Source organism: Catharus ustulatus, chromosome 1 (assembly GCF_009819885.2).
Source record: "Catharus ustulatus isolate bCatUst1 chromosome 1, bCatUst1.pri.v2, whole genome shotgun sequence".
NCBI classification, from domain to species: Eukaryota; Metazoa; Chordata; class Aves; order Passeriformes; family Turdidae; genus Catharus; species Catharus ustulatus.
This window is the reverse complement of record NC_046221.1, coordinates 125,954,311-125,967,487: the sequence shown is the minus strand read 5'-3', so window position 1 is coordinate 125,967,487 and position 13,177 is coordinate 125,954,311. Positions and strand designations below refer to the sequence as shown.

At 43.6% G+C, this 13,177-nt stretch overlaps 1 protein-coding gene across 5 annotated transcripts in view; it reads right to left on the bottom strand.

The window, feature by feature from the left end:
* Positions 1-11,587, bottom strand: part of C1H8orf34 (chromosome 1 C8orf34 homolog) — a 158,063-nt gene extending 146,476 nt beyond the window's left edge. For 3 of the 5 annotated variants that reach the window (XM_033055012.2, XM_033055029.2, XM_033055046.2), the window contains exon 1: positions 11,047-11,587. In XM_033055012.2, the coding sequence (XP_032910903.1) occupies positions 11,047-11,115 (69 nt within the window). In that variant the 5' untranslated portion in view covers positions 11,116-11,587. The remainder of the gene's footprint in view (positions 1-11,046) is intronic. The other 2 variants (XM_033055020.2, XM_033055038.2) reach the window with 1 other exon arrangement.
* Positions 11,588-13,177: the final 1,590 nt, after the last annotated feature.

The window sequence follows — 13,177 nt, the reverse complement described above, 5'->3', positions numbered from 1 at the left end:
GGATGAACACCCAGCTTGCACTGGGTATATGGCACATGTCCTACCCAACTGCAATGGACACGCGCAATGAACACAAGGTGTCTGAACAGGAACACACAGCACACGGGATCCCTGTCCAGCACACATGGGATTCTCAGGCCTGTCCCAATGTTTCATAGAGCATGCACATTCTAGTCTGAGAAATCCCAGTATATCCAGTCATGGAAATTATCCCATCTCTCTTTTCTTCTCCTTCAAATGAAATAATACCCTTAATTACACAAAAGCCCCCAACTCCATCTCTACAAAACTATCAGAGTCTGCATCATAGACCTTTTCTCTTCCTAACTGTACTAAGCCTAATTGCTTCCACAGGTTTTCTTCAAAGGTCACCTACAGTTGAAATTACCCTTTCTTTTCAGTTTTATGAATCATCTCTCATGTCTCCAGAAGAGACTGCTGCCACTTATTTAGGCTTCTAGGATGAATTTGTTATCAACAACACAGAGCAGCTTTTCTGCGTTAGCACACCAAAAGGAACATGGAACTTACAATCATCCAGAAGTCCTTTCTTTGATATAGATACCTGACCAGAGGAATATTTCACAATCATCCATTTACCTCTCCATTCATACAAACATCAGCAGAGGCACAATGCCTGGCAAATTGGAGTGTAGTTCCTTCTTAATGAAGGAGTTCACGGCACAGGAGCCAGTGTTAATAGGGGTGCCAAGGATACCTTTAACTCTGGCAAATCCATGCCTAAGTAACACATCCAAGATCAAGTACCAGACAGATGAGTCAGACACCACAAAACATACATACTCTTTACATAGTAAGCTACATTTTCTTGCATTTTCCCTTTTTCATTCTTTGGTTATACTCTTAGCAACCACCAGCACTAGAACCTTTCTTTAAAAAAAAAAGTACAGATTCCAAGTAACCATTTGACAGTAGGGACTATTATAAAAATAAAATAAAAAAGGAAAGAACATACTGGCAATGTAGCATTAATCATTTTCATCCCACCCCCTCCCATTTCTTATTCTTTCTCACCCTCATGCTTAGCGTATTCATATGGTCTGTTTCCTCCTAATTTGTTCAGCCATCCTCCCTAACTATTCAATTCCCTCTTCTGTTCTTTCACAGAATCAATTGGGCTCCATGACATTTCCCTAACCTATGGTGAACTGTACCTTTAAAAGACAAGGCCCATATGAAGCTAACAAGCATACAAGCTTTGCAGATCTCTTATGCCCACCTAGCAGGTCGCTACTGGAGAAGAGCAGTTTTCCTTCCCTCCCTCCCTTCACCCTCAGGCCACCCTACATTTTCTCTCCCAAGTCCATACCACATTTCTCATCACACGACGTGGTGATCCACTGAGCTCAGCCTACTGAATGATTTTCACTTCTTTGTAGGCTTCATTTTCTTCTATTTCATATTCCTAAACTGGGTAAATGTAACATGACATAACCACCAGTTCTGGAACAAGGACAGCAGGAATGTGCAGCCAGAAATGAAGATGAACAGGACCTGCAGCAACTTGCTATTAAATCAGCTTCATAGCCCATAGTCCTGAATACTAAACCATGAGAATGTCTGGAGTAAAACAAACTATGTGAGGAGGAAAGATTCAATTAAAAAGGCTCCAACACAGTTGAAAGACCCAAACTCTCATGACTCCTGCCCCAGAAAGCAGCTCCTACAAAAGCCAATTAAAGAGCTATTGTACAGTGAGTATATTATATCAGACACTAAAGAGAAATATGGTTTATGAATAGAGTGATTTCATATATTGAATATTGCAGGGAGTTGGAAGATGAGGAAGTAGATAGGACGTTTCACATAAATACACAATTTAAAAAGTTTCCAGTCTCTGTATTAACACAAATTTTGTGAGAGGTGGCTAACGTAAAATTGCCTTCTATTTATCATGGGTAATGCACATGTATTCTTTATTTTGTACATGCATTTCTCAAAACTATAACACATCTCCTCATAGTGCTATATATATGCCAAAATGTGAGGTGCTTCACTGGAAACTCCATGTTTAAGGCAAAGATAATACTTGAATTTTATGTGAATAAGGGAAGAAAACTGCCTGAATCAACAGAACAGCAAAACTAGAGGGGCATCTTAACTACAGCCAAACGATTCTGCCTGAATATTTACAGACAGAATAAGTATTCAGTGAAACTGAGCAGACAAAGGAGAATTGACACAGCACAGCATACAGGACCCGACATAAAAGTTAAGACCATCAAAAATACATCTGCTGCAAGCTTTTTAAAAGGCTATTACCCTCTATACAAAGAGCAGATTTGGATGTTAGGTTGTCTTGGCAAAGGCATAGGTATGCATTTCATGTTATCGTGCTCTTTACCTGTCTCCTAGGATAAAAATCTGTAATACTTGTTTCTCCTATCAGCAGTGTGCTACTTTCCATCACCTTTAATAACGTGTGAGACAGCCCACTGCCTTAGTCAGGAGGCCAAAGGTTTCCTAACAATTGTATTTGAAAATGTTCTTGCTTTCACTGGTTTTTAACCATCTCTTATGGCTTAGGTAGAAAAAATTCTTAACATAGAACCTATCCTTCTGTCATACTTCACAGCTCATATTGACATTTCTTAGGAGAAAAAACATGCATCTACGCAAGGGGGGTAATACCCAATACAGGAAATAGCACCTCATGTTTTTCTCTGAGTAATCACAGACATAGAAGTGTTTGGGTAGTGTTTATTCCAAAAGTTCACGAACATAAAAGTGCTTCCAGCCACCTCTTGTAGTCCAGAGGTAAAAAAAAGTATCTCTATCCCTCCTCAATCATATTAAAAAAAACCACATATGCTATCCCAGATAAACAAAACATCACCAGATTTTTAAAAATACATTAAAAAAAAATCACTAAATGAAAAAAATCCAAATAATCATTAGACAATTGAAAAATGAGAAATCAGTCCCCACTTCTTTATTTATATAAATAAAACAAATGGAAAGTGCAAGTGAGAATAAAAGACAATGGGGAGGAAAAAAGGAAAGAATATAGATTAGCTATTCAATAAGAAGCAAATTATAAGAGAACATGATGCTAAAATTTGCTCAAATATTATGTTACTAACTCAATTTAAATATTACATTTCTAGCTTCCCTTTACTAAGTAACACTAATAACAGGTGTCTGTCCAGGTGTTTCTTTTTAGTCAATGCCATGATAAAGCAATGCCAAGATAACTAAGAAACCCACTTGCTCCAGAACAGTAAAATAACAGATAAAGTGTGGCAGAAGTGCTGGTTAAGGTACTAGCTACTTCCTTCCCTCCCAGAAGCTCCTTAAAAAACAGTAGGCTGAGACTGCTGACTCAAGAGTATGAACAGTATCTAGCCCATGCGGCAAAGCACAGATAAGTAATACCAAAGAACGTGTCAGAAAAAATGATAGGCTAAGTTAAAATCAAAGTATTTTACTTTATATTAGCCACTTAACATTGATCTGTGTTGCAGTTATGTCAAGACTGGACTGACATCACCAGGAATCTTTTATTTAGAAACTTTACATGCTTTCTTTCAAGCAATCTGACTCCTTCCCTGGTAGGCAGCTTCACACAGCTCTGACTCCTTCTTTCCTCTCTGCATAACTGGCTCAACCCCAGCCTGTCCCTCGCCCAGCCACCTAACCCCGAATGTCCTTCACATCTTCTCACCTTATCTGTCCCTTGCAGAACCACAAGTCTCTTACCTCCTCACAGCACAGCCAGCAGCCTCCATCCCAAACTGCAGCAGACTCTCCATCTCAAGTTCCACCTTGAACTGAAACATTAACTAGCAGCCAGCTAACCGACTCTTTTATAACACCCGAATTCATTGGGCAGGCACGGGTGTTTCCACTCCTCAGTAATCAGTACAGCTGTTATTTATCGGGAAAGATTACCAGATTGCCTTCTGTACTATCCCTTCAACCCATCTTCCCACAGATCTGTTCTGCCAAAAAGACTGTATTAATAAAAAGAAACAAAACTATTGAAGAACTTACTTCAACACTGTTAATGTAATCTGAAACTTTGAAGATACTTCATAATGTGACAAAACACAAAGAAATAAGACCAGTAGAAATGGGCTTTCTTGATCCAGACTGATTAATAATTAGATGGGTTGCCAGAAAGAATTCAGTATCATATCTGTTAGCTTTATACCTTAACGTTGAGCAGCCAGGCTTTGCTGGTATGTGATGGTGAGAGCAACTCGATTGAGAATTTCTTCTCATTTTCCCAGGTATTTTTTGATGCAAGAGACTTATGACTTCTGATCCCCCTCTCAAGAAACAAAAGTACAGTAATTTCACGGTTACAAGCCACACTGACTATAAGCCGCATCCTCCGGGTGTTGGCAAACATTTCATTCTTTGTCCATAAATAAGCCGCACCCATAAATAAGCCGCTCTGTCATTCGCAGTGAGGACCCGCGTGCAACAAAGTTGCCAATTAGTAACAGAATCACGGGATGGCGGGGCTTACTGGCTCAGCTCGGGCTGTGCGGGCTCAGGGCTGCCGATGGGGCCAGGTGGCCCAGCTCAGCGCTGCCACTCGGGGCCAGCCGCCGCTGCCGCGGGGCTCACTCACTCACCCCGGTCTGGCGCTGCACTGCGCCGCGGTGGCAGGGGGTCACGGGGCCCGCTGGCACCCGCAGCGGTGGCAGGCGGGGACGGGAGCCCCGCGCCTCCCCCCGAGCCGCAGGGCCAGCAGGAGAGAGCCCACAGGGCCAGCAGGAGAGAGCCCCCTGCCTCCCCACCGGGCTGTGGGGCCAGCAGGAGGGAGCCCTCTGCCTCTCCCGAGCTGCGCTGCCTGAAGGAGGGAGTCCCCCACCTTGCCACCCCCTCCGCGCTGCCTGCACGGAGCCCGGCTCCACCTGCCATGCAACAGAGTAATCAATTTGTAACAATCGCGTAAAGCCGGGTTTTACTGGCAGGTTGCTTGACTCGGCACCTCGGTTTGCACTTCTAGGGTTGGAAATGTCAGAAAATTATTCACATATTGGCCACTCCTGAGTGTAAGCCACATTTCCGGTGTGGTAGCAAAATTTTAGTCAAAACGGTGTGGCTTGTAATCGTGAAATTACTGTAATTGTCATTTTGAGAGTTTGAAAACATTAAAAGTTAACGTAACAAAAGGATTCTACTATGATACTTTCACTTTATCATTGTATTTTAGATACAATTCTTCCAATTTAACTACTACTTGGATTTTTATTTTGGTGTCTGCTACCAAAGAATTTTTTTTTAAGTAATTACGAAAGGAATTAAGAGAGCCCACTCTTCCATTTCAAGCAAGCAATATTTTTGTCATTATGGAAACAAGGTTTATGTGATTACTATCTATGTTCTTGGCCACACAAGCGCATACCTGTATCTACTATCTCTTTCAGTATTTGTCTCCAATATGCTTTTAAAGTCTTCAACTGACTTTACACAAATTCCCAGAGGAGTAAACATCACAAAAATGCAACTCCTTTTAAATGCTGAGAGATTAACTAGTCAGGTAGCAAGATGCTGTAATTTTCCTCATTCCGGAACATTTTTTTCTGAATCTTAGATTACACAGGAGAGTAGAATTATGACATGGAAATTTCTGACATTTGCATCTTGCTGGTCACCACAAAATGCTAAGTAATAAGCATAAAGCCATTGGTTATGGAACTGTTTGTGATGGGAAAAGGGTGTGTCTTTCACTTGTTTTCCCTTAAAGTTATCTAAGCCAACTATGAAACTATATGATGAATTTCCAAAATGCAAAGGACATACATCTCTACACCATTTCTCCCTTTGAATTACATTCCCTTAATAGGTCTTTTACTTCAATACATGTTACAATAATGCCCTACAATAACAGGCACCAACAAAAATAAAAACTAGAACTTAAATGTGATTCCCTACCCCTACTGCATAAGACTGCAGCATTTCTAGATCACTATTGGTTTCCACACATCCTTTGAAAAATAGCTAATACCAGCTCCCCTGCAACAGGAACTGCCAGGCTGAAACAATGTCACTGGGTAATCGGATAGTACCTAAAATGATCTTTGTGATGTCTAACTACAGAAAAATTCAGCCTTTCAAAGGCTCCACCTAGCTCCTTGAAATCAAATGCTTCATTAAATACATTTGTGTTATCTATAATACAGACCCTTTCATACTAGCAACAGAACCTAACCCGTCAAGCATCATACCGAAACACTCAAAATTTTGAGGTTTTGAGAAACCTCAAAAGAAAAAATGGCATCTCTGTAATTCAAATTGCAGATATTACAGCTTAAAACAATTTATACTGTGAGAAATGATGAACTGGTTAATTAGACATTCAAGTTCACAGTGGTTACCTTTGTATATTTAAGAACCAAGGGTAAGCATTGCTTCAGAAGGCAGTCCAAAACTCCAAAATTCATCCTCAAACTTTGACTTAAGTCAGTCATAAGATGCGCTATAGATAGTGATCATCATCAAATAGGCTAAAGTTTAAGTGAAAAGTGTAGTTATTTTATTTAAATAGTGGCTACCGCAGCATAATATACACCAATAATGCTACTTCATTTAGGGAAAGGAAAAGCATCATAGATTTAAAAAAAAAGAAATTCCATTGTGTTTGCTTCAGTAATTCTGTCTGTCAAACAAACAAAAAAAACAAAAAGCTAAGGGTGGTATTATGAAGCCTTTATGCTGTTTGAACTAAAAATTACAGTCCTAACCCCACATTACTTGGAGAACAAAAATGTTAGGTAACGAGAATTTTAGCATGTTTACTTTGAGAAGAGTTATTTTGGCTTTTTATAGCTCAAAGAAATTACAGTTCTTGAGTTTGCATAACAACAACGTACCTGCTGGATGCTTTTTTAGCTGCAGTTCTAGAAATAAAAAAAATCCCAAAACACTAAATTTATCTCAGAGTTCTTGAAGATTTATTGCAATCTGTTCTCAAGTGTGCTGATCCAGCTTTCAAATTCACAGAAACTGTCAGGTTGCCCAAATGAGAGCACAACTGGATGCTAAAGAGATACAGTTGTACAGAAGAATAGATGTATGGATGCAGGCAGCAGCAGCAGGATTATTCATTGAGATTATTAGCACACAAAAAGAACTTGTTGGATTGGATGCTTGAAATGCAAAGTGGGTCAATACTTCACTCAGACAGAAAGGAGTGGGTGCTGATTCTGAATACTCCGTTCTAGCCAATTTTAGGCACATAGCTCCTGTTCACATTTTAGAAAGATGGGGGAAAAAAAACAACAGTGAAGCTTCCCCACAGAAATAATTCATATTTAGAATTCTTGTTACATTTAAAGCCAATGTGAAAAAAAAAATCTAAAAAAATCAGGTAGTGCTATGGTACGTGTTACCACGAAAATCCCAGAAAAGAGGCATCTCTAAAGGGCATTCCTCAAATCTAAAGTCGTTGTCTAACCACAGTATTCTCAGATGCCAACAATCTCTTACAGAAAGATGTCTAAGCTTTCAAAAGCAAAAGAAAAAAGAAAAGAAACAATACACAAAAACTACACAGAACAGGATAAGGATGCTCACGAACTGAGCAGAATGTAAGAGGTTAACTTAAGACCTTACCATCAGTACTAACAACACCTGCTTGCCATCGGGCATTTAGAAGCTGAGTTACAGGTTCTCAGGGATCTTACCTGCAAAAATCTTGGGCACCTGAAAGATGAAATGACAGAGAAGTAACAGTTTTGAAAAGCCACAACTTGGGGACCTACATTCAAAAGGGAAAATGAGGCTGCAGTATCAAAGGTGTTTTGCAACCTGTCTTTAATCTCAAGATGTACACAATAATTCCTGCCCACCTTCCTTCCCACCTCTAACCCATAAATAAGAATTTACCTTGTAAAAATGTTTGGAATCAAGTGAATCTGTGCTGAGTAACCATTCATAGCCGAGTGGATAGGGCTTCCTACTATGTGTTAACAGATACTGGTAGTCAGTAGAAGACCAATGCCTGCTGAGTCAGCTTAAGCTCATTAATTCTTTCTCCAGGACGTTCCTCCTCACCTTTCTTTATAGAGAAGGAAACAACTTTCTAACCAAGGCAGAGCCTAAGGTCTTCCTGCATCTCATGTGTCAGCACCTCTCCAACACTTCTCTTTCACACAAATTAGGAAGATAAATTCAAGTGTCAAATCACACAAAACTTCAGCAAAGATGCTCTTAAGTACATATTGCTGGTACAAAAATCCCTAACCACTGTAACAGAAGGCCACAAATACAGGATGGAATGGAGAAAAGAGACACAACTAGGATAGCTGCAAGCAACTGGAACACAATGACCTACTAGCAAGAGCAACCACTGCTCTTAATTGTAATGCAGGGGAATTGTACTTCACCTTCAGTACATGGCCAGCTGTTCCATCCATCAGCATTCTGTGCCTCTGTAATTGTCTAAAATCAATGGTGTAAAGTGCCCCAATCACTGATTATTCATTATTCAAGTATGAAATACAATCTGTTTATGCATCACCATCCCTGCCTTCATCTCAGAAAGCACACAGGTCCTTTCTCCATATTCCTCCTTCCTACGACTGCCCTCAGCTACCCAGTATTAGTCCATGCACTCCCTAAAATGTTGACTTGAAGCATATATTGAGCAATTACAGTCACAACTTGCTCAGCAAGTAACACTGGAGAAAACTGAATCCAAGTCCACTCTGAGCTGGTATTAGAAAATTACTACTCCCTGAAAAAAAAAAAAAAAAAAAAGATAGCTGTCATCCATGACAAGAGATGGCTAATTAGCATCCAAACCAGAAGTGGTATAAGAAAATGCTAGCTGCTCCTGGAAGAAAGGCAAAGCACAGATCTCCACTTGCAACGTGTCAGCAGAACTTTTAGACACGTGAAAAACTGATGTGTTAGTGACTATATCTGGCTGTGAACACATGGTATTCTTGAAACACCACAAAGCACATTGAATAGGAATACTAGTACAGAGTACAAGATTCATCTGTGCATAGTCTTTGATCAATTCCCATCAACTTCAAATACCCGTCCTCATTTTTCTAAGGACTACAAGATCAAGCATAGGTTGCAGATATTCAATAAACTGTTGAGAACAAAAAACACATATTAAAAATTTAAATATGTAAGTATATTTTGAATGGCCAATCAGGAAGCAGCAGAGACAAGAATTATGATCTTCTTCCTCCCAGTGTAATGGATTACAATAACTGTAAACAGCTGCAGGAATGCTATATTCCTAGATCTTAAAACCAGTCATTAGCATTCAGGTGTAAGTAGATTTCACAACAAAAAGTCTTCCTGGTATACAGGAGTGCACTGAGAACCTGCAGACAGTTTGCACAGTTGTGCAAAGAGCCTTTCACAGATTCTTACTATCACAATGAAATTCCTACATTAGTGATTAGTAAAATACATGGTGATACATGAAATGCAGAAACAAATACAACTTCTTAATCTTTCCCTCCACTGTTGATAACTAAAACATCCTACAAGAATCCGAACAGAGACAACTATCTCATACTACTGAGAAACTAGGTTAAAACACAGTGACTCACAACAGAGATGTCAAGTGGTTTGCCTGAATTTTAATGTGTAAACCAATGGGTTAAGGAAATTTAGAAGAAAATGAGAGCTGTTGAGGGCCTAACTCTTGAACACCCCAAAGCACTGAATTCCCATTGAAATAAACAAGAGTCAGTTATGTACCTGGACCTAGTGATACAGCTGATTGAACAGAATTTTATTCAGGAATTGAACCACATAAATGTTTCCATTTTTACAAATTCCTTAACTAGACAAATCACTTGCTGTTCCCTAGTACCCAGTTACTGTTCCATCAAATGGGGCTCTATTTATTGCAAAATAAAGATATCTAACACCGCTAGCACTGAACCAGCAGTCAATTCCAACAGCCTGTGCACACAAAAAACATAAAACCAGACCACTCATGAACAATTTTCTAACAAAATTTGACCCTTTCTTATAGGGGGGTAGCAGAATACAGACTGAAGATGAGGCATCCACCATGCCAGAAAACATTTAATACATAATAGGCTTGATTGAGAACAAGTTAAATACTGAAAAAGGCAGAGTTGTGCCTTGTGATAATACTGCCAGAGTGCAGTGCATAATATATGTGCATTTAGACATTTAAAACTGCATGAGAAACAGGATGACAAAATGGTAATAATCACGATTGCTCTAGTACCCTTTCAAATTCTAAGTATTCACAGCTTATGTACTAAAATAGTAAAATATGCACATCTCTGCATCTACAAATCCTTGCAAGTGCATCATTGTAAGAAAACGGAAAAATATAGCAAAAACACGGTGTGTGACTGCAGACAAAAAATTCAGGAAACACCATGGACACGGACTTTTCTCAGAACAGACTTCTTTCCGAGCGCTCGGTGCAGAGGGTGTGTTTCCCGGTGGGAGGCACCCACCTGTCCCTCACCGCTGGCCGGTGGCAGAGGGGCAGCGCCCCGGGGCTCGCCCGCGGGCCGTGCGGCGCTCGGTGCCCGCTGCCCGGTGCCCAGCGCTGCCGCCCTGGAGTCGGGGGGGTTTGGAAGCGCCGCCTCCCCTCGCGGCGCACGGCGAGTGCGCGCTCGGTCCGCGGCTCACCGCGGCCGGACGGCGGGGCCGGGCCGCTGTCCCGCGGCCGCCGGGATGAGGCGGCAGCGCCGCGGGGGCGGCCCCGGGGACTCGGGCCGCGGGCGCAGGGCACCTGTTTGACCACCCGTGCGAAGCAGAGGGCGGCGGCGTCCGTGGCGGGGCAAAGAAGGGGGGCACATCCTGGGGATAGCCGGGAAGGGAGGGCTGCGCGGAGCGCCGGAGCTCGGAGGGGCGTTGGAGGAGGGACACGAGGGCACACGCGTGGTGCGGGGCGGCGGGACAGGGCGAGGGGTGCCGGCACTGCCGAAGCAGCGCCTCAAACTCATCCTCGCCCTGCGTTCACCCGAGCTGCGCGGGGGGCCGCAGCCACCACGGGGACACCCCCGCCCTCACCGCTGCCCGGCGCGGAGGAGCCGGCCGGCAAGTGCACCTTACCTCGAAAAGGGGACCGATCTTATTCTTCTCCAGGTAGGCTTGGATCCTGGTCTGCTGGTGAGACGCCATGAAGAGCTCCGGGGGCGGGGGCTTGAGCTCGACTCCCCCGGCGGCGGCTGCAGTCCCTCCGGCTGCTGGCGGCTCACTCCCCCGCCGCACAAGGGCTGCCACAGCGGGAGAGGGCGGAGGCGCTGCCAAAGTCCCCGGGACGGAGCTAACTCAGGTAACTGGGGGCGGCGGGGAGGGAGCCGGTGCCAGTCGCCCGCTTAGCCGGGCGCGGGGCTGGCTGCCCTCAGGGAGCAGCGGGCGGGCGCTGCCTGGAGCGGAGCATGGTGCAGGGAGGAGAGGAGCTGCAAAGGCGGCCCCCGAGCCCGCGCCGCTCCGCGCTGCGTGCGTCTGTCAGTCCGTCTCTGTCTGTGTTTCTGTGCCAGGCAGCGCCTTGGTGACGGGAGCGGGAGCGGCCGCGGCTGCCGCCCTCGCCACAGCGCCGCTGCCGAGGCCGATAGCCGCGGGCTCCTGTCAGCTCCGCGGCCGCCGGCGCCCGTTGACGCCCGGGCTCGGCGCACAAAAGGCGGGAGCGGGGGAAGGGGGAGGAGAGCGGGCGGGAGGCGGGGGCTGCTCTGCCTCCGCCGCTCCCCTGCCCGCCCGGGGACGGGCTTGCCCCCGGCGGAGCCGCGGCCCCCCCGCTCCCCGCCGGTGCGTGCGGAGCCCCCACCTGGCTCCGGTGCCCCGGGCAGGGTGAGCGCCGCGGGCCGCCCCGCGTGAGGCACCTGAGCTGCACGCGAAAACTTCAGCTGGGAAAAGGTCGCGGAGGAGTGGAACGAGTCGCGCTGCCAGGGAAGGGGGATGCAGGGACTACAGCCAGTGCTTTTCCTTCATTTCTGTTTAAATTATCTTTAAAACGCTACCTTTCTTATGATACCAATGAAATTCCTGATTTGTACAATGAGCATCTTAATGGAATAATTGGAGTAGCTGTGCAGGTGCATCCCGGTCACTGGTTGTGTTGAGTTCCAGCAAGCAGCCAAGGGCGCTCGGCCAAAACGCGAAGGAGCAAATAAATATTCAGCTGTCTTCAGAGAATGAGTTAATGGCTACATCAAAGAATCAGTATTTAGTCTGTCTTCACTTCAAGTAATTAGTATCCCACCATTTCTGGAAGCAGAATCATACCCAGCTTTTTTTTTTCTCTCTCTATTTTGAGAACAACAAACAAAAACATGTTTCTTGGGGTTTGACACTTCTGTTCTTCTGCAATAACTGATTATACTGTGCTAACATTAACCTGTTTGGTGGAAAAAAAATTAATAGGGATGTTTTTTAAAGACACAAAACAGCTTTAAAGACTATTTGGAACATTCAGCACATCTGCTGAATCAGGCAGCCTGTTCCCAATCAAGCACCGTTCTGCAAATGCAAGAGTACAAGCGTCTCCTGATTCAGAAACTGCTAAAGAAAAGGATGAATTTTGTTAGGAGCCAAAAGATCCTGAGTTCTGCTCCTGTAACCATTGACTTTTGTTTGACTTCAAAGTCCTCCACTGACCTAAACCTCAAGCTTCTACCTAGAAGGAGGTCAGGTGTAAGTGTATTATAAAGAGCTTGCAGCACATCCTGTAGTGTAAGCAATAGCCTGTAGAATTCTTTAATGGTTTGCTGGAATATCTTCATCCCAGTTTTACTGAGGCAGTGTTTGTTTCCATAGTAGTCACTTAAAAATGGCACATTTTTTATTTGGCTTCTTAGTGGGTAGTCTTCTAAAATTCATATCAGCTCAGAGTTTTAATGTACCTTCTTCAGAAAAGTACTGCCTGGTGCCACTTAAATAATATGGTGCTAAGCTAGTTTAATCAGCCTAATGAGGCTCATAGAGTCATAAGGTAATTGCCAGTGATGCAGGTTCTCTACACTGGCTCTAATGATTTCCATCAGATGAGAATGTTTGTAAAATTTCATAAATCTTACCAGAACCCAGACTGCTCCAGTAAATAACTTAGTAAATTTATGCCCCCTCCCATGATGCAAAAATGAGAACATACATTTCTATAGCCCTACACAGCCTGGCTTCTCAAAGTAGCAGCATTTCCAGACCTGCTGGGACATGGCCATACCAGAACCTGCAAACTGTCACT